Source organism: Rhea americana, unplaced genomic scaffold (genome assembly GCF_003343005.1).
Source record: "Rhea americana isolate MKP2758 unplaced genomic scaffold, rheAme1 scaffold_65, whole genome shotgun sequence".
Taxonomy (NCBI): Eukaryota; Metazoa; Chordata; class Aves; order Rheiformes; family Rheidae; genus Rhea; species Rhea americana.
Window position 1 is genome coordinate 1,947,553 of NW_028186812.1, and position 25,633 is coordinate 1,973,185.

General features: G+C 34.7%; 1 protein-coding gene across 1 annotated transcript in view; it reads left to right on the forward strand.

Annotated features, from left to right (window-relative positions):
- The window catches only part of NBEA (neurobeachin), a 519,273-nt gene that overhangs the window by 82,174 nt on the left and 411,466 nt on the right, over window positions 1-25,633 (forward strand). Inside the window, exons 2-5 of the mRNA XM_085320669.1 lie at window positions 10,350-10,581; window positions 18,893-18,993; window positions 19,237-19,332; window positions 22,971-23,092. Coding sequence (XP_085176795.1) covers window positions 10,350-10,581; window positions 18,893-18,993; window positions 19,237-19,332; window positions 22,971-23,092 — 551 coding nt within the window. The remainder of the gene's footprint in view (window positions 1-10,349; window positions 10,582-18,892; window positions 18,994-19,236; window positions 19,333-22,970; window positions 23,093-25,633) is intronic.

The following is a 25,633-nucleotide window of genomic DNA, read 5'->3' on the forward strand; positions in this document are numbered from 1 at the left end:
CTAAAAATAGCTACCTTAACAGAGCTTAGTGCTTAAATGTGACCARCTTTGAAATACTGCTTAAGGATTTTTCAATCATTTTCTTTTAAAAACTGAAATGCTATTATCTGCATAAACATTTTATGCCACACTCTTAGTTGTACAATGTAGATTAGATGAAAAAATAATGCTTAGTTCTTGAAAGTTTAATGTTTCTTAGTTTTTAACTTTTTTCATGTTACCCTCTAGTAACTATGTTATCTCTGCAATCTCCACAAGATTTGTTTTACAAAGGTGTTATTTATTATTCAAACTGCTTTTTTGGGGGGGGAGGGGAGAGGGAGAGAACCCTCAACGACTGGTATGTGTATGCTGTGACCCTTTCAAAAAGTATTTTTTTTACGCCATTATAACGCAAATGGTAAGCACCTTGAAAAATAATTAAGGAATGCTGATGACCTGTTGTGAGATTTGTCTGTGCAAGCTATAGGAGTGTAAGTTCATAATCTTATTTTTTTTAGCAGAAAAACCTAAAAAAGTAGTTGAAGAAGCCATTCATTTTCTCAGAGTACACTCAGTTTGTGACTTGGGTAATTCAGTTCTTTCAATTTCTCTTTTTTGTCTTGTCTCAGAAACAGGAGAACATAGGTTAAAGCAAATAAAGAAAAATCTTGTTTTAACATATAACTGGTTATTGAAGGCTGCCGTAACAGAAGGGAGTTGGAAATTAAGCTCAAGATAAAGATGCAAATATAGCTGAAGCTCATGGAAGATGTAATAGGCTTTTAAAGTTTGCAGAAGTGAAGAGAGGGCCAAGAGCAGCTATGAAGTATTATCAGTAAATTGAATTAGGAATATCTGTTTAGTAATACTATGTTTCATACTCCTTAAGCTATGCTTATTTATCAGCCTTATTAAAGCCCATAAAAATCAATTCTGAATTTTCTCATTTGCAGATTTGGCAAACTTAAGCTAGTTATTTTACACATGAAAGTAAAGTGGTTAATAAATGTTATTTTTTTTTGAGTAGGAAGGTCCCTTTATCTAACAAACTGATCTCTATTAGATTAAGTCTTGATCATGAGTAATAAAAAAGAAAAACTAAACCAGACAAAATGAAAACAAGATGATTCTGTTAGTTCCCAGCATGTTAGTAGTTTTGATTTTACCTCTCTGAAATAGAACTGCAAATTCTGTTTCCTAGTTTTTCAGGATTCAGATACAACTGAACTTGAATTAAAAGCTTATATCCTGCTATGGTCCAAAAACATCTGTTAGAAGATCAGTATAATAAATGGGAAAAGAGTCTCCTTCTGGTGATTTAAAAATACTAGAGTAAGAGACTAGCTTTTTATGTTTTGGATTATGTATTTGTATGTAAAATAACTTTATCAGTCTTGAGCTTTGTCATAGTTTATTTGGTGGCTGTTSCAGTTCTCTTGATTAGCTAACGTTATACTGCGTCGTAACACTTTATATTATTGGAGGAGCAAGTTAATAAGACTCAACTAATTGACCTGGGTAATTAAGATGATTATAACATAGCATAAGTTACCAATTTCAGCATCCTGCAGTGTTGTAGCATTCCTACTGAAAGCAGAGATGGTTTAATACATGCCTAAAACTTGTGCTCATTTAAAACTGAAAAAGAAACTGTCATTTCCATCCATCAAGGTGAACTTTCAGCTGAAGAGTTTCAGCACCTCAGCATGCTCAAAATCAGGCCTCTATACAGAGAACAAGTTTGCTGAGCAGCACAAGAAAAACTAATTTTTACTGTATTTGYATTGAAAAAGCTTACAATTTTGAGACTAAGAATCAATGAAGAGCATCTGGAACACTCTTTCAAGATATATGTAAAATTTAATTTACACAGAAGCCTTTCGATTCTTAGGCACAGTTTATTTGAGGATGTTTCTTTTGTACAGCGTGCTGAAGTGACTTGACATTAYATTTAGTTACATTTACTTACACATTGACAATTGCTATTTTGAAGGGTTTGTAAAATAAACCAGACATACTCACTGCGGGACTGGGGGAGTTAGAGTCATAAGGATAGGACTGAACAGGTCTTGGCAGGTCGTATACTTTCATGCCTGTTAGCATCTATAGTTATGAATTCTAAAATATGTTTGTTTTCTTTGGAAAGTCCTTCAGAGATGAAAGTTTGTACTCTCTTTAAGCAATGTATTAGAGCTGCATTTTGCCACTTTTGGCAGTGAAACTGCAATATGATTGCTTAGATCACTGTTTTTAATAAAGCATCAATAATGCTGAAACCTCTGCACTGTTCTTTTACAACAAAAACACTTTCAGTTTGACAGTTGTCTCTGTCCTCTCATGCTAGAAAATTTGACTTGTGGTGCCAGTGATATTATTTGGAACTGACCTCTCAGTCAKGAATTAAAGGAAAGTAGACAGCTCTTAAAAAAAAAAAAATTACCATCTCTTCATGGTTTATGTACCAAGAAAGTTAATATCCTCAGGAAGACACTGATAACTACAGAGTTAGTCTTAATTGTTTATAGAGCCTTTTGTTCTTTCACAACTTTTGTTATCTTCCAGACATTTCAAATAAATTTTTAATGTTTCACTTCATGCTTTAAAAGAAATGCAAGATCTAAAAAAAGAGAAAAATGTAGATATGATCAAATCTGTTGATTTATAGACAATGAGTGTAGCCTGGGGAAGGCCATGATAAAATGTTTTCTCTGTCTAATAGTGATGTGACATACAGGCTTGTTTGAAGTGGGGAATAAGCATGTGCTATGTTGTGTTCAGTAAACTGTTTTCTGATTCTCTGAAACAAACATAAGGTGTTAATTTTTCAGAAGAACTTAGCAGGCCATGCTAGCTGCGCTTACAATCTCAAAGTTTAACTGGTACCCCCGGTTAAAAGGGGAATTTYCCACAAAACATGCATTTTTCACTGAAGAATTATTTATTAATATGACTGGACAGTCTTGAAAGGAACAACAAGACTCTTCCAGCTGTACCTGGTTATGATTTGATACCATGTAATTTACAGTTTTTCCCTCCACACTATGATAAGACCGTTTTTTTAAAGACTTTAATGTTAAAGTTACTTCAGTAAACAATGCTGCTTAATGGACAGAACTGTCTGCATGAAATAAACTCAAAGACAGAGACCATAAGTTTTAAGGAGTATCACCTCCCCCATACACACCTTTTGAAAGAAAGTATTGAAAGTGAAGTTGTGTGTGTTCCTTGTTTATATTTTCTCAACAAGTATAAAGGACATTTTAAATKATTTTTTYTCAAAATACATTAAAATTTGCAATAAACTTTTTAGGTGGCATTCACGTAGTGGCATACTACTGTGTGCATGCTAAACATTACTCAGGATAAAATTGTTTTGGAAGTGAAAATGAATGCAAAAGTACAATAATAGGGAGGATTATGTGCTGCTATAGTGATTCACATGAGAATTGATCTTTCTAGAGCTGGGTCATTCAGTTGTGAAGCATACTGTGAGCACACTGAGAAGATTAATCCACCATAACTTTAGAAGTCTCTAGCTGTCCTTTTATAGTCGGTGAAAAGTAGTGCGTTCCTAGGGCAAGATCTAGTTCGTCCTAATGTTGCATCTAAAATGAGTAAGATGAATCACTTCCCAGAAGCATCTTTTTCTCTCTCCTTTGATGATAGAGAGAATGTTGAAAATTACCTCAACAATCTATAATAGAATCTCTAAAGAATTCCATTCAAAAAATTAAGTATTTACAAGAGAGAAATACATGCCAGTTTTGGAAAATAGCAACTTTAAGGTTGTATTAATTTGTTTTTCCTCTGTAGTCATACTGATATATTTAGATTAACAATGAATACATATGATCAGTACACATACTGATCAATGAAAAGTTTCATTTATTTCATGTAGCATTCTAAACATTTCACTTAAAGAAATCTTCATTTATGCAGCTGAAGAACAATCCTCCTAAAATCCCCAAATTAGTTGATTAGAAATTTAGGGCTTTAGCTAGTGACCTAAAAATATGTTTTTATCTAACTGGGACCACAATCTCTCTTTTTTTTTTTTTTTTTTTTTTTTTTTTTTCCCCAGTCTGTTTTGTTTTAATGTTTGAATTGGAGCCCTCTCTTTACAAAAGAAGCAGTAGCAATCAGATTTCGTGTATTTTGAACTTTCTCACTGGTGATTATGATGTAGATGTGATGCTATGTTTTTAAAGAAGATATTCGAGTTTGAACAATAATTATTCTGGAACGCTGCGTGGTGGTCTTTGTTACACAGGGTAGCTGGTTTACTAATTTGCTCTTTATAACATCTAAATAACTTAGGAGTGACAATGTCTTAAAATCTTATCTCAGCTGATCATTTCTGTGTCTTCCTTGTGGAAATTTCTCCACCTAAGTGTATATGAAAATCAGGGGAAGTAATAAAATTAATAATCTTGTTTCGGTGTTTGTTTCCAAACTGATTACCACCTGTACTCACAAGGCAAAATCGGTTATCCCAATCATATACGTATTTATTTATATAAATCTGAAGTGGTTCTTGTAAACTAGTCCGAACTGGGTGAGAATGGTTGTCGTTTGTCTATGTTATGCTCTGATTATTCTTAGCATTAGAAAAGATGAGGAAGGTTCAGTAGTAGTTCATGAAGAAAAAAGAGCAAGGAGTACCTTGGTGCAGATCTGACCTAGTGTAGCAATTATGTCATTGCAATAATTCAGCTCTCACTGGCTGCTTAATATGCTGGATTTTATAGTCYTCATACAGCTAGTCACACTTGAAAAAAAAACTAGAAATAACWACTACTTTGATGGTACTGAGACTAATACATAAAATACAAACATGTATTAATTTAGATGAGAAGAAAGAGGCCTTAATGAAAAGCATCAGTTATATTGTAACACTTAGCATCTGATAATCAGAATCAGACTTCATTTTATGCTGGATAAACATGGAACTGAAAAACAATTTTTGATCACCCAAGAGTTTTTAAGAAAGTAGTTCGTGATTTTATATAATATCTTTTTCTCCTGGTATGTGTCCTTTTTACTATCATGGTATTTGAGGAAGCCAAAAACTATGCAGAAAATTCTCTGTATTCCTAATATTTAAAAGTAAGTTTCAGGTATACAGATTAATAGTTCTTAAGGCTGCAAATTAAAAGAGGGATAAAGAGAAACATGTGTAAAAAATAAGCAGAAATATTCAGTTTGGGTACCATGAAACTTTTTCCAAAGTATGAGAGCAGAACATAGATTATTCCAAGTAATTTTTGATGTTTTCTGTATCTAAGAAGAAAATAATTGCAAAGCAAAATGTTTTATTTGATTTTCCTGTGGTTCACATTTTCACAATTTATTGCTGCTCTTGTGTTTGTATTATTCATTCTTTCCTTAACACAATGCACTCATGCTTTTTCCTTTAACTGAAACAATACCAAGTACTTATAAAATACATTCTTGCATCTTGTTGTGATCATCTCCCACAATTCTTAGAATGTTTGACTTTTTTTTTAACCACAAATGAAGATGTGTTGAAACTAGTTGTGTCTTCAAGGTCATTTATAAGATCATCTTAGTAAGTTTATAACTTCTGACCTATTCTTTCTTTGCAGAATCCTCTGTTCAGTAGCATTATCATCCTGATGTTCTGTTTGGATATTTCTTCTAAGATTGTCTGCTGTCTTTCCTATCTCGTGTTCATGTGATGAATTTTCTGGTTCAGTAACCATCACATTTTTCATTTCATTTCAATCTGCTCTTCAGAACATGATTCTGAATAACTTGGTTCTGAAGAATTCTGATTTACACAAATATGCTGGAAACTTAATTTTGAATATTCAGCAGCATGTATTTTATTCATTATTTCTACAATAGAACTGAATATACTGTAAACACATGTAGACAGTTTCTGTACTTTAAGGAGTATTTCACCTTTGTTCTATGGCATAACAGACCTAAATATCTCAGTTCTACTTAGATGCAGAAGCTTAGGAAGAAAACAATTTTTATTACATAGCGTAGTGATGGGAGATTCTTACTGGGGGAACGACTGCAGTGTTAGGAAAAATAGGGGTTGAGCAGCATAGCCCAGAAGATGGTGGTGGTGGAAGTTAAGACAGGTTCTTGGAAGAACTTGCAATAAGAGTCAACCTGTCATTGCAAACAACCTCAGGATTGGGAGGATAGCCTAATTTGCTTGTAATTATCATTTCAGCACCATGTGTGGGAAGCACAATATTGAACATAACTTTCTAGATTGTTTGAACATATTAAGTAGATTCTTCAGAAGTAAGCAGTTTTTTTTGGCTGTATCCATCTGACTTAAAAGCACAGTCTTAAAATTGGTTTACTTCTTCATTTATTACAGCTTTGCTGTGAAAGATGCAGAAACTTTATAATGTGATGCATGACCTTTATAAAATACAAACAATAATTCAAGAAACTTAATCACAGTGAAAGCATATTATTTATTGAATRTTAAATTTTGAATTGAAGAATGAAAAGTAAAACTGTTTGACAGAGGAGAAAGATTGCATTTAATATATATATAGGTTGTGAAAAGAGCATTGATTTATTGAATCATTTATGAGCTACTGTAAGGATTTATATCTTCGTGTTCTTGTTGTACTTTAGCTAAAACTTAATGTAGATGTCTTCTACATGTAATATTAAAAATAAATTACTTTATGGCAGTATGATTTAATTTTTTTGTGTATAGAAGTAGTACTTTTAAGTAAAAGAAGTTTCTTTAAGATAGCAGAAAGATCTGATCAGTTCTGCTTACTCACGTCAGCAATATTGTTTAAGAAAAATCTGGAATAAATCTTAAAAAAATATGCATATTGTTACTTTTAGGCAAACTGTTCCACTCTTGCAATAATCTTTTCTAGTTCTCTTAATCTTTTTTTAGATAGAAACCGAATTATGCCTATAAAGATGCAAGTTCATTAGAAATTTTTGTAGTGGCACGCTGACATTTTTGTATGTGTCTTTGTTATTTAAAACAGTAGCCATAGGAGCTCCAAAATATTTTTTCTGGCTGATAATTACAGATTTTAGAGCCTGTTTTGTAAATATAGGTAAGACTATAATCATGTTGGATTATTTTATATTTGCTAACTTTGAACTTTTCTTACATGTTCTTGCTTAGCCACTTGCTACCAGAAAAATCTTTTCAGCTCAATTTACATTAACAAGCAGATGCATTGTAAAGTATTTGAATTTGTTGTGAATTATTTTAGTCTGTTTTAACCATACTGTGCTAGTATATTAATTTATATAAGGAAGAACTTTACAACAAGTAGTGTTTGAGGAGAGGGAAATTAGTCTGTATTTTTGAATCTGTGCATTCAGACTGAGGTATTAATTATTTTTCATTATTTTTAAGTCCATCTGCTATTAAAAACAAAAAAGGTCAATTTATCTCACCTAACATAGGCATCTAAAAGTTGTATATCTAAATATGGTCTGCTCATTATAGGTTTCCTGCATTGTCAATGGAGAGAAATAGGCACTTCTAGGAAATGTTTCGTTTTGTATTAGGATGAGCATTGAAGAGAAGCTAGTCAAATGTGTTCCACAAATGTCTTCCCCCCACCCCCCATACATCTTTAAAATAACCTCAGAGAGACTGGTCCAGGTGGGGAGATATTTAAAGTTAACTGATATAACTAAAACCCAGACTGCTGATTAAGCGTGCTCAGTTACTGGTATTTCAGAAATAGAAACTCCTCCACCTCTGTTTCTTGAAAAGTATGGTGTTTTCCTGTCTAAAACTATTCTCTCATTCTAAAAAGAAATGACTATAGAAATATTCTGGGTTTAATTTTAACCACTTTACTACTTTTGGCATGTAATGTATACCAGATATATGATATGCAATAGCAATTTCTAAAATCAAATAGTAATCGTAATTCACATAATAGTTTTATTTGAAAGGAATTTAAATATCCCAGAGGAAGGAGGTAGTCAGTTTATATATTTAGTATATTAGAAGCCTATATTAGAAGTTGGTTATTAGTAATTAATTAGTAGAAGAAAAAATAGAATCGATAAGGTTGCAAGGGACCTCTGGAGATCATATAGTCCAACACCACTGCTCAAGCACGGTCACCTACAGCATGGTAGACAGGGTTGTGTCCAGGCAGGCCTTGAAAATCTCCAGAGAAGGAGACTCCAHAACCTCTCTGGGCAACCTGGTCCAGTGCACCGTCACTCTCACAGGGAAGAAATTCCCCCTCACCTTCAGGCAGAACTTCCTGTGCTTCAATTTCTGCCCATTGCCTCTTGTCCTGTCACACGGGACAACTGAAAAGAGTTTGTCCCCATCCCCTTTGACASCCTCCCTTCAGGAACTTGTACACATTGATAAGATCCCCCCTCAGTCTTCTCTTCCCCAGGCTGAAGAGGCCCAGCTCTCGCAGCCGTTCCTCATAAGGCAGATGCTGCAGCCCTCTGATCATCCTCGTAGCCCTCCTCTGGACTCTCTCCAGTAGCTCCATGTTTCTCTGGTAGTGAGGAGCCCAGAACTGGACACAGCACTCAAGATGAGGCCTCACGAGGGCTGAGTAGAGGGGCAGGATCACCTCCCTCCACCTGCTGGCAGCAGTCTTCCTAATGCASCCCAGGAGACCATTGGCCTTCATGGCCACAAGGGCACATTGCTGGCTCACTGTCAACTTGTCATCCACCAGCACTCCCAGGTCCTTCTCTGCAGAGCTGCTCTCCAGCAGGTCAGCCCCCACCTTGTACTGGTGCCTAGGGTCATTTCTCCCTAGATGCAGGACTCTGCACTTGCCCTTGTTGAACCTCAGGTTTCCCTGAATGGCAGCACAGCCCTCWGGTGTGTCAGCCCCTCCTCCCAGCTTGGGATCATCAGCAAACTTGCTGAGGAGGCACTCTGTCCCCTCATCCAGGTCAAATAATTTGTAAGTGGATGAAAAGCAGCATTGAAGCCAAAGCTAATCCTTGCTTAGATATAYTAATTTCATCTGAAGATTAGGACAGGAAGAAAAAGACACAGAGTATTTAGGTTGGTTTAACTATCACAGAAAGATTTGCATATTATTTCATATTACTCCCTATTTGGCATTTAATCTGAAAGCAATACAGACTGCTTTTGAATAGACTGTGAAATAGACTTTTATTAATAATAACCACTGAAATTATGTACTTGGAAGAAAGAGGAATTCTTTGAATATACTTAATTTAAAACATCTTATTGCAATTTTAATTATGTATCTTCCTGAAACTTACAGAAAAGAATATCTTAAAATAATTTTAGAATTAAGTTACTCTGTTCTTTTGCATTTCTAAATTATGTAATGTATTTGCAGTTATTTAATACTAGTGCATTCAAAGTCCTTTAAGGTTACTCGGATAGAGTATGGCATCTAAGAAATTAGCCTTTGTTTCCTTCTGAATTAAAATAAGTTTCTGCCATTAAAATGGGATTATTTTTAAATGAAATTTTATAGAGTTCAGTAAGTTCTTTTCAAAATTATGTGAGTGGCTGATTGGAATTAATGATATAAATTCAGTGGCCTCAAACGGTATTTGGTATTGATTATATCTTTTGCAAATTTTTACTTTTTGCTTTCCTAGAATATGTCCAGTAGTTCTGTTGTTTAATTAGATATCAGGACATTGGATAGCATTTTGCAAGCATCCAGTTGTGTAGGAGTCAGGCTGTAGTTCATCAATGCTGTTGTTAAATCACTTTTCACTTGTGTGGTTGTTCCTCTCCCAGTGCTGTCTCTCCCTTATACCTGCAACAGGCTTACCTGGCCACACGGTGAACTGGCCTGTACTGTAGTTGAAAAAGATTTTCCATGGTTGCTTTGGTCCAGATCAGTTCACTGATTCTTTTTCTGCAAATCACCACATGGAGGATTGGGTGGTGCACTGGAAAGGACATTAAAGTCTAGGAAACAACCAGCTAAAAGCAAATATTGCCTTATATGAAGTAAAAATATAGCTAAATTATTTTCAGTTTCTGTAATCTTCTAAGGAGGCAAATATCTCTTGTGGTAACTGTAGGAAAGTTTCAWCTGGTTTTGAACTTTTCAGATTCTGCAAAACTCTCTGGGACAGATTATCATTTTAATTGTTTTATGGTAAGGATTATTTCAAATATATATATTTTTTTGAAGGTAGTATTTGGTACTGTGACAAAATTGAAGGTAATATATTTCATGCTAGTAATTTAAAAGATATATTCTGCRTAGCATGATTGTCATTTCTCTGTCTTTCCAGCTCATAGATAAGAATTTCTCTATCATGCAAAAAGTATTCAATGTTGGTCAAAATGAACATGTGAAAGACACTAAGCTATGTATTGCACATTACAATGCTGTTTTTATTCTCTCTTGTAGCTGGTTGGTGGAGAATTTGATCTAGAGATGAACTTTATAATCCAGGATGCGGAGAGCATTACGTGCATGTCAGAGCTTTTGGAGCACTGTGATGTAACATGCCAAGCAGAAATCTGGAGTATGTTCACAGCCATTCTACGTAAAAGTGTCCGTAATTTACAGACTAGCACTGAAGTTGGCTTAATTGAGCAGGTATTGCTGAAGATGAGTACTGTGGACGACATGATTGCAGGTATAAATTGCCAACTGATAATTACAACATTCTTGAACTGTCATTTTTTTTGTGATTATGGTGCGGTTTGGGGTGTTCTGTTTTTTACTTAATATTTTGGTTAATATTACTATTGAGTCAGAAGTACTTTTTAAATCAATTTCAGAAAAATGAAAAGGAGAAAATGTGTTTTTAGTTTAAAATATATCTTGATATTATTTAAAATAATTGGTAATTAAAGTGAAAAGATAACGCTACCTTAGTGAGAAAATAAAGCAATTATGAACATATCTAAGAAGAGCACATTTTACATGTTAAACATCAAATCTTAATTTTGATTGATTACTATGATTTATTCCGACTTTAGAATTGTTGTTATGATCCACTTTAAATATAACCCACATATGAGAGCATATCAGAAATTCATATCTTTGAATGCTGGGCATTTGGATAATATTAATTTTTTTTGTGTACTTCATTCTATAATATATAACTGTGCTTCCTATGTCTCTCCAGTTTTTATACTCGTAGTTTTTATTGGCCATAATTTTTACAGCAAAACACAGCATACTTTGCTCACTGATGAGAACTGGTTAAGTTGTTGCACAGCTGAGGTTTTCAGATCACTTTTGAAGAATTCTATGCTATTCCATACTACATTCTCTCAGTAACAGGGTGCAGATTATAATCTTGAGTAATTTAGTTAGAGGGGCAAGTTCAGTTGTTGCTTTTAAGTATGCCAGTTAAAAGCTACTTATGATTGTGATGTGTCTGCTCCTTATTTTTCTTGGCAAGAAATTTAAACTGAGCAGTTTCTTTCTGCTGAGTGTGGAGGTTGTTCTTCACTTCTGTGTAATTTGGGACTAGTAGTAGAATACTTAAATTATGATGTATTTTTAAAAAATTGAAGAGATTCATCTTCGGTAATTCTAGTTCAAGATTTCAGTCAAATGAACTGATTCCTGGCACATGCAGGGTCTGTGGAACAGTAAGTCAGTGAGTATTAAGAGACAAGAAACAAGAAGGTAACAGCAGCATGAAATCTAGGTGATTCAAAAATGTTTTTGTCCCTTGCCTTTTTGAGTGAGAGTGTATTAAAGTATTTGAAAAAGCTATATTCTGTATTTCAGACTGAGTTTTAGTGTATACTTAATTGATTAGAACTGTGTATGTAAATCCTAAAACGAACAGAAATGTTATTCCAAATACTGAACCATGAGATTCATACTCTGAAGTACAACAGATCAATAGATTGTCAAACTAATGATTTGCACCAAATATGTTTTGTTTCCAGGACTTGTCAGTGTGTCAGAACAGTGTAAATTGAAACATATTGTTTTATTCCACATTATATAGGMCACTAGCTGATGAGGGCAGATGTTTCTACCTTGAAGTTTATTGGGGTTTTAATCGTGGAAATAATGTGCTTATGTCACTAATTATACTATCATTTTTTTTTCAATTTATGTTCCCTAAGTAGTACCTCTGTATGTGGCATATATAACTATGACTATTATATATATCATATATAAATACATATATAACAATATATATCACTATAACCATTAGAGAGAAATTAAATAAATGCATGTGTAATTACAGAATGCAGAAATCAAGAGAATATAGGATTTGACCTGCAGGAGCCTTTGGGAATTGAAAAACAGTCTAAAATCACAAATATTAGTATAAATCAGGCATAGTGCATTAATAAAGAAAATGAATGGAGCCGCCAGCCTTTTTTTTTTTTTTTTTTTTTTTTTTTGAGAGAGTGGTCACATGGTACTTTAGAAAGAGAATTTCATAGAAAACCTTCATCAGTAAGGTTGCCCTTCTATGTACTGTCATGGAATAAAGGAGCAGAAGTCTTCTTTAAAAACGAAAATAAAAATTTGAATTCTAAWAGCATTTTAGCTCTAGACTAGTCAAACTACTTGAGTAGTCTTCTATATACTGTTAGTGAGGATTTAACAGAATACCACTTTGCAGGATCTTTCTCTGAGAACTGTAAGTAGATGAGAATATGGAGATTTTTGTTTTGTTTTGTTTTCTCCTCCGAAAATCGTCATAGAAGGGCATGGAAGTAGCCAAATAAGTAACTTAATAATAAGTAATGGTTTTTAACTCTGATTTCTACAAACACCTTTCCACCCTCCATCGTTCGATAAATGACAACAATGTTTTTAATAAACCAGAAGGAATAAATGTGGTCATATAACAACTAGCCAAATGATAGGCACTCGTTGACACAAACAGTAAGAGCTTGTGCAGTTTCTGTGTTTGTTAGTCTGATATGATGCAGATGTTGTGGTCATAAGTGATTCCAGATGACTGTAGAACCTTTTTGCCGCAAATATTTCTATCAGCTGTCCAAACCCAAATGGTGACAGAATGTGGCAAATGTGGCGGAATGACTTTTAATGGTCAGTAAAAAGAGCCTAGTTAGTGCTCACTCCTAGGAAGTTAGTACCAGCTCTTTTGAAAGCAATTGCTAATAATCTGTCAGGCCAGTATTTCASGGTCGCTTTTTAATCATCTGTAAAGTGCAGACACTTTTGGTTTGTTTATTTGGAGGGTGTTGGTTGTTTTTAGGTCTTCTTGCTCACTTTCTTCTGAAATGCTGTGAATAGAGCCAAATAAGGTTCAAACAGTGGGGATAGGCATGTTTTCAGTCATCTTCTGACAGCACTGCTTCAGGACCAATTTAAGTCTAGAAGCACTCTTATCTTGTGAAAGTAAGAGAATGGCAAACAAATATGAATGCAATCCTTTGCATTGAGAAAAACTTGGCTGTATTCCTCTAGGAAGACAAACAGATTCATGAAGTTTCTCAGCACTTTAAATATCTCAGTTCCTGAGATTTTGCAGATGCTGTGGCTAAGAATATAAACTTAATTTCTATGGCATTCTCAATTGCAATCCAGATTGCATCATTGCCACTTGTATTCCAGTTTGCTTTCCAGAAGCATCACCTGACAGAAGTCACCTGTGTACTCAAATGATATTGTGAGGATTATACTAAAGTAAAGGAAGATTTGAGAGGTGCAGCCAACAGATGGCAGTGGTTTGTGTAGCAGTTCGTGCAGAGGGGTGCAAAGAAGGGGTCCTTGTCTCCRTTTAGAGCAGCATGCACATTCTCCAGTGTGGTTGTGACATGCCACAGGGCACATTTTCCAGTAGATGTTGGAGTAGCTGTCTCTGCCATGTTAGAGGCTTCAAACTAGACAGAACTTCTGACAGAGGATGCTGCAAGTTTCAGGCTCCATGAGACCGGAGCTGACAGTCATCTTTCCTGCGGAAGGTATGCTGTTGTTGATGAGTTGTGCACCAGGTAAAGGAGTTATGGGAGGAAGACAGCTGGCTGTGTAGCATCAGAGAGGACAAGCAAGAGATAGATAGGATGTTCTCACAGACCCTACAGCTTCAAGAGCCCCAACCCCCAACACCAGTGGAGACCCAGGTAGAGTCTGTTTCTTGTGGGACAGTAAGTGGTAACTCTGAGGAAGGTGAAGACTGGAGGCTGGTGACTTTTAGTACCAAGAGGAAGGTCCTGCTCCTCCTAAAGGCTTGCAGCTAATGAACAGGTTCACTGCCCTCAAAGCTGAGGAGAAGCTGGGCATGCTTTCAAGGGAAGCATCTGGGCTAATGGACCCAGTGCCATGCAGGAACACCCAGAGGAAACAGTGACTGATAGTAATGCGTAACTTCCCACTGCAGAGGACAAAGGTGCCCATCTGCTGACCTAAGCTCCTGTCTAGAGAGGTTTGCTGCTTGCTGGGGGCTTGAATCTGGGATATTGTGGAGAGACTACCAAAGCTTATCAGYCTCTCTGACTATAATCCCTTCTACTCTTCCATGTGGGCATCAGTGATACTGCCAAGAATGTATCAAATGTGGCTACAGAACTCTGGCTGTGGTTGTCAGGGGTATGGAGACCCAGTTGGTTTTCTCCTCAATCCTGCCAGTGAGGAGGAGGAGTAGGCRGATACTGTGAGTCAATGGTCTGCAGAGCTGGTATCAGCAACAGTGTTTTGATTTCTATGACCATCAGACCTGTTTGAAGAGTGACATCTGCTTGGGAGAGATGGCATCCACCTCACTAAGTGGGGCACATGCGTCTTTGCCAACAGGGCTGTGAGGCCTTACAGCTTGGTAAGAAGGTCTTTAAACTAGGAAAGGCTGAGAAAGGACAGTTATAGAGACTAGGCAGTCAGCAAAATAGGGTTCAGTTGGGAATACCTCCAAGAATTGCATGGAGGTAAGGAGGCACCTACAAGACTATGGGAAAACTTTTTGCACCCTGCTGGGAAATCAGCATGTTCAGATACTTCTCCAAAGTGCCTGTGCATGAATGCACACAGCGTGGGCAATAAACAGGAAGAATTAGAGATCTGCATGCAGTCACAGGGCCATGATCCCATTGCAATTACAAACACACAGTGAGATAGCTCACATGACTGATAGCTCACATGCTGCCATGGATGGCTACAGGCCCTTTAGGAAGGCCAGGCCATAGAACACAAGGTGGAGAAGTCACCCTTTATGTGAGAGAGCAGCTAGGATGTATTGAGCTCTGCCCAGGGGTGAATGATGGGCTGGCCGAGAGTTTATGGGTAAGAAGGGTCAGACTAAAATGGGTAATACTGTTGTGGGTGTTTGCTGCAGGCTGCCTGATCAGGAAGAAGAAGTAGATGAGGCCTTCTACAGACAGCTGGCAGTAGCCTCATAATCATATTCCCTGGTTCTCATGGGGGACTCTAACCACCTTGATATTTGCTGGAGTGACAACACAGCAAGACAAAAGCAATCCAAGTAGTTCTTGGAGAGCATTGATGACAACTTCCTGATATAGGTGATAGAGGAACCAATGAGAATACGCGCACTGCTGGACCTGGTACTTTAAACAAGGAAGAGCTGGTTGAAGATGTGAATATTGGGGGCAACCTTGACTGCAGTGACCATGAGATGGTGTTCAGGATCACAGCCCTTCAGGAGAGCAAACTTTGGCCTCTTCAGGGACCTTTTCAGAAGAATCCCTTTCAATAGGGCCCTAGAAGAAAGAGGGGTCCAAGAGTTCAAGGTTTCTAGTGAGTTTCTAGAGAGTTTGTTTTATATGAACTGCTTAGTATGAGAGTATTCAGAAGGTGCTATTAATGTGAATAAAATCTGTTACATTCTGTGCATTTTTGGAATAAATTAAAAATGAGAAACAGTGCCTGTTTTCTGCTTTTGGCTTTAATTTTATTTTACGTGATTTTGTTTATGAAATAAGATAATAGACCACGTACATATATGATCTTATTTAATATTACAGAAAATAAAGAAGAGCTTCTCTAAAAAGATTAATTTCCAAGAATAGCGTGCATTGTGATGTTTGCCCATTTATATTGATGAATAGATTCGCATGATATAAAAAACAGACATGGATTGAATCTTTTACATGGAATTTTTGATACATAGGTATAAAGATACATAATAGAGTTTTTGTTTAAGTTCTCCTCATTACCTACTGGAATTCAATTTTTCGGGTCTATTCTTTTAACCAGAGTTACATTTTTAGGTAGTTGACATTTATTTCTCTCAATTCATGTTTTATTCATTGTTTATAAATTTTTGTTTTTAATGATTGTGGTTATCAACATCTTAAGTGGAAATACAAATTTTCTATGAAGTCAGCCCTTAGCTGTTGAATCATAAAGTAGTAGAAGGCTATAACAAAGAACGAACATAACGTATGTTCAGTAATTTTAAAAATCTGTCAGTCATATCTCTGCTTGACTGCAGTAATTTTCCTTTCATTGTTTATGTTAGAGAATTTTTTTGAATGTTCTATTTTCTTTTTTTTTTTAAGAAAAAATGCTACTTCTACATAACTGTTTTTCTATTTAAAGGAAGCAAAATTTGAAGCAGCATGAAATAGCTTTTAAGCAAGCTAGGATTACAGAATAAGAATTGGGAAATTCTTAGGTAAAGAATCACTCATGCTGATTTCCATTTCTGAGATGTTAGTGTCTTCAGTTTTCTGATTGTCACATACAGTATATCTGCCATTTATGTATCGTGATAGATAGAGAGCATACAGTGAAGGAGACAGATGCTTGTAGAGACTAGAAGAGGAGCTGGATCATAGAATTCATTTACATAATAGGCAAGATGTTTTCTTTGCTTTATTTTACTTTCCCTTAAGAAATTCCATCATAAACATGCTCTGCCACTGATTTTAAAAGGAAGATGAAATAAACTCCTAAATAGACTGGTTAGAGAAAAGAAATAAGGTTATACTTGAACATTTTGAACATATTCAGATCCTATGGCAATATGACTGCAGGTTACTTTGTTTTTTCTTTTATTTTTTTAATGACATGCAGTTTCACCTACTGAACAACTTACTATGTCTCCTGATCATTATAGATATTTCATTCATTACACCTCTTTTGCTTATCAGAAACTGGTTTTGTAGTGGAACAAGTTATTAGATTTTGATGAATTTATTCAAAAACACGTACCTGGGGATTTGCAAAAAAAAAAAAAAAAAAAAAAAAAAAAAAAAAAAAAAAAAAAAGTCTAAAAGCAAAACATCAATGCAAAGTACTCCAAAAGGATGGATATTCATCAACAGCATTTTTGTCAGCATCTTTAAGACTCATACTTTCATTGATGAAAAGGGAAGCAGGTAGTCCCACATTCATGTCATCTAGAAGTTACATGTATTTCTGTGAAGTCATTCATTGTGTATATGCACTGCATGCGACAGAGTTTCTAATAGCAATGTTGTTTAATACTTAGGAACCCAGCACTGTTAGAACTTTAGATGATATATTTTTATCTGAAAAGAACACATTTAAAACAGTGTTTAAATCGTTAATAATGCTGAGCSAAGCTGAAGTACAGCTTAGATTTGAAGTGTGATTCTCCTAGCCTAAAGTGTTTTTGTTGCCAGATTTCAAGATTTTGGTCTTCTCTGTGTGATGTGTTAATTTTCAAGGTACACAAAGGTTCATTTTAAAAAACAAAAACAAAAACCTTGCTAGAATGGTTTGTGTGAATGCTCTCATTTTTAGCTGTCTTTGAACAGTTTTTTTTCAAGCATTGCAGAGAGCAAAGAGAAATCATCTTGGATTATGTGCTGAACATGAAATATCTTATATTGAAAGATGAATATCTGATAACATCTGGATAAAAAAGTTAAGCAATATTTATATATGATTGGTGCTATGTAGTTCCTGTCGTGCAAAGTATTCTGGTAAATTGAAGAGAAATATGGTAGGAGTTACTTATTTAAAATGTGTCCTATTATTAGAAAAAAAAGGGAAATTTAGAGAATGAAGGGAAAAAGTACTSTATTTGGGAAATGAGGCAGGGGAGTTTTCAGATTGTTGAGAGCTGAGGAGATTCAAAAATTTGGTTAATGCTGATTCTATTGTGTCATAGCTTACTTGTTTTGAACCTTTGTACTTCATATCTTTGAATTCAATCTCTTATGCTGCACCTGTGAAGATGAGCAACTTGTATTTCCTCCTGCTAAAGGTAGTAGCAATTCTTAGTAGTGGTGTTTATTGCAGAAGAAAGTGCAGAGTATATGAGGAATTCAGCATCCCACAGGCTAAAAAAAATCCTTAAAGTGAGATTCTATTTTAAAATGAAGATTCAAGCACTGGAAGTAGTTTTAAACCTTTTTTTTTCCCTCTCTCTCTCTCTCTAAAAGGCAAGCTATGTAATGCTAATACTTTAAAAGTTTATGAATTTTGAGATATTTAATGGAATCTGTATTAAATTCTTCAGCAGTTTTGATCTTTTGTGATTTTTATGGTCTTTTATTGTTTTCTCACTCTGCTTTTTTTCTGGGCTTTCATTCTGGTAACAATTGGAAGCATTATCACTGTAGCAAAGCTGTAGGAACTGTATAAATCCTCAGTATAATTTATTGTATATAAGTTAATAATGTCAAAGCATCTTTTAGCTCAGAAACTTTCAAAAAATACTAACTTCAGAGGAATGAAGAATCCCTTATCCCCAAAATAGGTAATAGAAAGGGGTAAGCAATAAGCTCATAATGTGTGATAATAGTGTTATGGAAGGCGGAGAATTAATTCTTGGTATATTTATAAGCTATTTTGTTCAAAGTGTAAGGCAAAATCTAAAACTGCATATGTAAATTTTTTAAAAAATAATTTAAAGAGTGAGAATATGAAATCTTCTATGAAATATTTAAGGAGACTAACTTAGTTTGATTTAAATTTGTGAATATGCTTACTTTTAAAGGTGTTAACTTTTTCAGCTTGTTTGTCAAAACAATGAAATTCAGAGTTCAGAATAACTTTATTTTCCTTTGAAGATCTTCTAGTTGATATGTTGGGGGTTCTTGCCAGCTACAGCATCACTGTCAAAGAGTTGAAGCTTTTGTTCAGCATGCTTCGAGGCGAAAATGGAATCTGGGTAAGCTCTGATCAGATAAAGCATTAAGTGTCATTGCATTAGAGCCTGAGGTTAACATAAATTGTCTCTTGGGGCATATAAAGTTACATTTTCTTCATCTTGATAGAATGTTTGTTTATAAATTATTTTGGTTAACTGAGAATTAATTTGCTSTGTTGTTTGAAAACAGTCCAGTATCCAGTGTAGCCTAGAAAGTATCAAATTCATTGTAATGACTTTTCTGCAATTTTTTTGTTTTCACAGCCAAGGCATGCAGTCAAACTATTATCAGTCCTTAATCAGATGCCACAGAGACATGGGCCTGACACCTTTTTCAACTTCCCAGGCTGTAGTGCTGCAGTAAGTTTTCAGCTAAGATTCTTCTACGTGAGGAGCAAATACATTGCTTCTTCGATTGCTCTTTCTGTTATTTGGTTTTGGAAATCCTTGAAGAGGAAATAAGAGGGGAAATAGCGTAGATCTTTTGTAGCATAGATCTTGCCTCCCATAGATGAGGTAGCTCAGCAGCACAGTTGTAGTACTGAGCAGTAGGTGTGAGTATGGATTATCAAATAAATTTTTAAGTAGGGAAATTATTGTAAAAGTGAAAACAGAAAATTACAAGGGAATAATATTATTTGATTTGAATAGTGTAATTGATATTGTATTACATAAAGCAGAGATTTGAGGAAAATAGAGGGACATGCTTGTGCATGTCATCGCAGTTTACAGTGACAGCTTAATCATAAATTTTGTATATTTTTCTTACCATCTGAACTTCATCAGCTGATTCTCTCAAGCCTTGAGCTGGTTACTCTCAAGGCAGTGATTTAAAATTAAATTGATTTGATTTTACTATTTGAGATAACTTATGATTAAATTATATTCCTCTTAAATCTTCTTAAGTAGATATTCCCTCTGCTATTCAATGTATGTATATTCACACAAACCTACAAATAAATCCAGTCACTACACACAGATAAATAAACATGATTATTAATGCAGCAAATACAAATGTTCTGAGCTGAGAAATCCAGATCTGAAATTCAGTATTTGTTGGTGTGGAGTAGTATGGACTCATGTTCCCTTCACAGTAGAACTTGGAATCTTTTGGAGGATCCTTGAATCTTCATGTCAGAGCATGAAGGGAGATATGAATTTCACCTGGGCCGTTTTCCTGCATGCATTTCCTCAATAGCACTGATAGATTTCTTCAAACATAAACTATATATACTACTAGTATACTAGTACTTCTCTTTTTTTTTTTCTAGTACAGCTCTTTATGTGGCAGATTACATCAAGGAGGTAATCTGGCTGAAAATAATTTTCTCACCTGATTTATTTTTAGCTAGATCATTTCCCTGATCTTGTTTGCTCTTCAGCTGCACAAACAGATGTGTCAGCAAAATGGAAAGAGTGGATGGTGTAAGGATTAATTGCTGACTTTTGAAAGAGGTGATTTTATTTGCTACTGCTAAGTTAAAACCATAGTTCTCAAAGTATGTGCAGCAGCGAGCAGCTATTGCAGAACATGAACATCTACAATGACACATACTGCTTTGACATTTCTAGGCTTCAGAGGCAAACACTGATGAAACATCTCTTAAGTTTAACTTTCTGTTAGAGCATCAAAAAAAGTCTTGCAGGGTAAAAATTTCCTATAAACCTCCCTGTACAAAGTGATGAGGCATTTTGCATCAATTATTGGAAATCATATTTAAAATTCAGTTTTCAGCACTGACAGTAGTACACTAGTATAAAGTTTCTTGATTAAAATGTGCAAATAAACATTTCTCTTTCCTTGGTTATGATCTTGTTGCAAATAAATGTTTCATATACCGCATATCATTGACTATGCCCCTCTAAAAGAGAAAATATRTTTCAAATATACATTTCTTGAATAGTCCACATTGGATTATAATATGCAGTTTGGGAGAGAAGTTGTCCTCTGAAGTGGAACAAGGGAAATTATTTCTGAAATGTCCCAAGCACCAAAGCACTTCTCTTAAAAGACTGGAGAGCACTTAGTCTACAAGTGCTGGGTTCAAGTTCCAGTTGCCATGCACATAGCTAACATCAGCATAGCGTCAACACAGAGTAACAGCGTAACACTCACCTGTCATGGTAAAGGCCAGATTTGCCTTCTTTAAAGCTACTGTATGCTCCTTGTATAACCAAGATTTTAATGGTAGCATTAAAGGGGCAAAAAGGCTGCTGCACCAATACTGAGCTGCTACTGAGCTGCTTCAGTGTCCCAACGGAAGGGCTCTTCCCAGCACTGCGTTAGGTCTCTGCCAGGCCGTCTGAGTAGTACAGTGCCGCTAGTCATTCCATAGGTGGACACCGTGTGATGGTGGTGCTATTCCATTTTGTCATCAATCAGCTCCTTCCCTGTTGCAGACAGGGAACTCTCTTAGTAAACAGGGGTGATACTCCAAAGGAGTTCCTTGAAATATTTTGCACTGAGCATTTAGTACAAGGCTTATATCAGAATCTGTGTTATTTCTTTTCTCTGTTAAAATCCTAGCATAATCTGAGCACTTTCTATATCTAATTATCAAACTTGCTGAGTTCCTTATCATTCTCAGTTGCCAGTTTCTGTCCTCTGAAAGCCCCTTCACCAATTGCCTCACACGTTAAATTTATGAGAAATCAATATCAGTCTGTATGATTAGTGTACATGTGTTACCATAATCTGCTTTACTGCATTATCATAGAATTTTAGTTTGGTTATTCTGAATCTATTCGCAAAAGACTTGTGCCCGTTCTGATTTTGTACAAAAAGTGAATTTGCTGTTCTTTATCTTTTATATGAATCAGGACTGTACAGATTCTAGGAGCCCTTTAACAGTGTTTCTAGTAGTATAATTGAAGAACTAATAAGTATCAGTAACAGCTTTGCCAGTGTAAACATGACTAACTAGTCTTATCTTACTGGAACGGAAAAAATATCAATTAAAATAAATTTGAAATTAAGATACTATAATCACTCAGAAAATGACTTTTGTCTCCCTTGCATTCATACACAGCTTCTTTCAAGAAGTTGTATTAAAGCCTGATAGTCCTTAACTACTTTAGTCCAAAGTATTCTATATTTGTTCGGGGAGAARAGGGGAATTTATTGTAATGAGCATCTACCAAAGTGATATATAAGTTGTTATAAACATTTAATTCCTTAAAATATTTAAAAGACTTCATTTTGTGCATAGTTGTCATATTGAGAAGAAAAAAAAGATTTTTAGTGTTATCTCAAATTTACGGGGAAACGTATTTTGGAGGGGACCTCTGGAGTTCATCTAGTCCAATATCCTTCTTACAGATAACCCAACTTCAAAGTTAGATCAGGTTATTCAGGGCCTTGTCAAGGGATAAAGAAAAAAGAGTTCTATGAAACCTCATTGTCAGTCTCAACCCAGAGAAATAAAACATTGAAAAAATCAAATTTCTTCACAGTTAGGCCTTAGTATTAATTTACTTAGCTGAAAATGGAGCTAAGATTTTCAGTCTCTTACCATACAGTTCACAGAAAAAAGATCGTATCAAATCCTCAGAGAAAACCTTTTTTTATATACTGTAGCTTTAAGAGTTAAGTTTTATAGTACTATCTGTTGGGATTAATTTGATCTTATCTTTTAAGTCTGTTGATGAGGTATTATTGAAAACTAAATTTAAAGTTTAATATCAGCATAAGTAGGTTTTTCTCCTTTTTTTCTTAATACTGCCCATTCAGAAACTTATATTTCATGTCCTCTAACTATTTATGTAGTTAAAAATAAAAATCTTGTAAAAGTAAAGTAATGTATATGTTCAAAAACATTAGTTGAAATTTTTAGGTACTCTTCTTTAATATTTGAATGTTAGAGCAGATCTGCATATTTAGAATGACCTAACTTTAAAAGGCATTCTCTTTAACAGTACTTTTTGTTCAAAAATTCACCTTCTGACTCACTGTTTTTTTCTTTTTCTGTGTTTTTTTTGTTGTTGTTTGGTTTTTTTAGGCAATTGCATTGCCTCCTATTGCTAAGTGGCCTTATCAAAATGGGTTTACTCTTAACACCTGGTTTCGTATGGATCCATTAAACAATATCAATGTAGATAAAGATAAACCCTATCTCTATTGGTAAGTAACTCATAACTTTACTTGTATAATTTCTTTTGGCTTCCTAATAACAGTTAACCTTTTCTATTTGTTTTTAGTTACTGATTTACTTTTTCCCCCCAATATCTGCAGAGTTTAACAGTTGTTTACTGTATATAAACTCTTAAGAGATCATCTGTGCTTTTTGTTTTGTAATTTGTAAATGTCATGCCTTGTAGATGAACCATAATTTTTTAAAGGAATTTAAAAAATATATTGATATTTAAGATTCTGGACTGATACCAGAACTATGATAGAAATTGCTGTGTTCAGACCACATTGTTAGCAAATTAACTAGAGATATTAGAAAGTAGATCTGGGAATATAAAGATGGCTCACCCAGCTCACAACCCCCATCCCATTTCCTAATAAATTGCAAACAATAGRTGTTAAAAGCAAGAAAAATGACTTTAGTTTACCTAGTTTTGCTATTATAATAAAAATAATAATTATATAAAGCTCTGATTTTTAGAAATGGTGGCATTGCAGTTTATGATCACTCATGAAAATAGCAGTGTTTTTCACTTCAAAAATAAAACATGTGTCTATACAAATACAGTCGTGTTAGCTGAGTGGAAAGGGATGAGGGAAAACAGAAAAGTCATGTCGTGTAGACAGGACTGTTTCTGCTTCTCCATTCTGTATTTATTTGCTATTTAGTATTCTTACTTTTTATCATGCTCTTAAAAGCTGCATATATAAGTTGTGCAGACAGATAAGGCTAGGATGTTAGCAAGAATTTATCAAGATTTATCAGTTTGGGGAAACAGGAGTAGCACAACTACTGGGAGAAGTAATGAAAAGTAATGTTTTCCACTTTGTAGTCATTCCAGGTAGACTAGAAAGTGGAAGTTTGCAGTAGTCTCCTGAGGAGGACACCAGTAGAAGATGTGGTCTTAAGATGTGGTTTTTTTGTACTTTGAAAACATTAAAAAATCTTTTTTTTTTTTCATTCAATAGAAAGAAAAAGGTCATTTATATTTTTTACAGAGCAAATATCTGATTAAAAATAATAATTCACATTTATTCTGAAGAAAAATTTGATAGCTTTTCCCTAAATTGCTCTCTAAGATAATGCATTTTCATGCATCCTTTTTCTTGTAAGTGTTTCTGGTTATTTTACTGTGGTGGATTTTTTTAAACCATCAGCCACAGCTAAGGATTATTAATATGATCTTTATATTATTTATTTCTTCAGGCTCCCAAGGACAAGCACAAACATAATTACAGGAGTGAGCAGCCATACAGAATTTTAGCRTGATCTTTTGTTTCTCAGTCAGATTATACATTTGAGATAGGGCAAATTTAGATGATGTAATTGGTTTGAGGATTTCTTTTTGCTTCAGAACAGGAAAAGCATACTGCAAAGATGCACAGCCTATGATCTATGTTGCTTTTCTTAAGGGTATCGGTGTAGGAAAATATTTAACCTGAACGATTAATGTGGTCGCCTTTCATGCCAATATAATGCGCAACAAGAAATGGCATTAGAGTTGAATAAAATCAGATGTATAATGCTTGTATTTTTTGCTGTGACATATTTCTGGGACTTATCACAGCATATCATTACAATTCAATTTGGTGTTTTTGAGTATTCCATGAGTATAATTATTTTTTACACTGAAATAGTTTTTAAAAATCTGTATGCTAGGCTTTYTTGAATATTTCTCCATAATTCATGTTTTATCAGAGGAAATATATTTCTAGTTTGATTTGTTTAAATATATTGATTTAGACATTCAAAAGCAATCTGGACTTCATCCTGGGCTGCTGCTCTAGGTGACCCTGTTTGAGCAGAGGGGTTGGGCTAGATGATCTCCAGAGGTCCCTTCCTACCTTAGCCATTCTGTGAAAAACAGCCTATATTCACTTTGCTAYAAAGTAGTAATATATAGAACAACTATCATTTATTCTCAAACATCTGTCTATCAAAGAAAGCTTGATTTTATTTACCRTATTTTTTTAAACATGCCAATGAATAAACCACATGAATTATCAAATATCTGAATTTCTTCCTTTAAAACAGAGTTCTAGCTCTCACTTTAAAAAGCCACTCTAAAGAATAGTTTTTAATAAGGTACATCTTATTAGCAACAACCATAACACTTTTACATTTGCTTTAAARTATTCCACCAGCAATATGGATTACCTACAGTAAGTAATTTGCTAGAATATCTGTTTATTAGATTTATTATAATAAAACATCTAGCTGGGCAAGAAAAGATTTTTTTCTACTAGTTTATCTGTCTCCAAGTTTGAGTGTTGTTTTTTGTTTTCACAAAAAATAGTTAAGAGCCTATCAAAATAATATTTTGTTACTCCAGTTTGTAATCTTAGAGCATAAGCAAACATACAYACCAATACATATGGAGCTTCAGCTTCCTCATTGTAGCACTTAGAAGATAGCCTCTGAATAAATACATATATTTTGCTACCTCTGCATACTTTTAAAGTAATTTTTGAGCAAATACGCTAAATGAATGAGATTCTCAGTAGAGTTCCTGTTTTGAATTGTCTGGAATT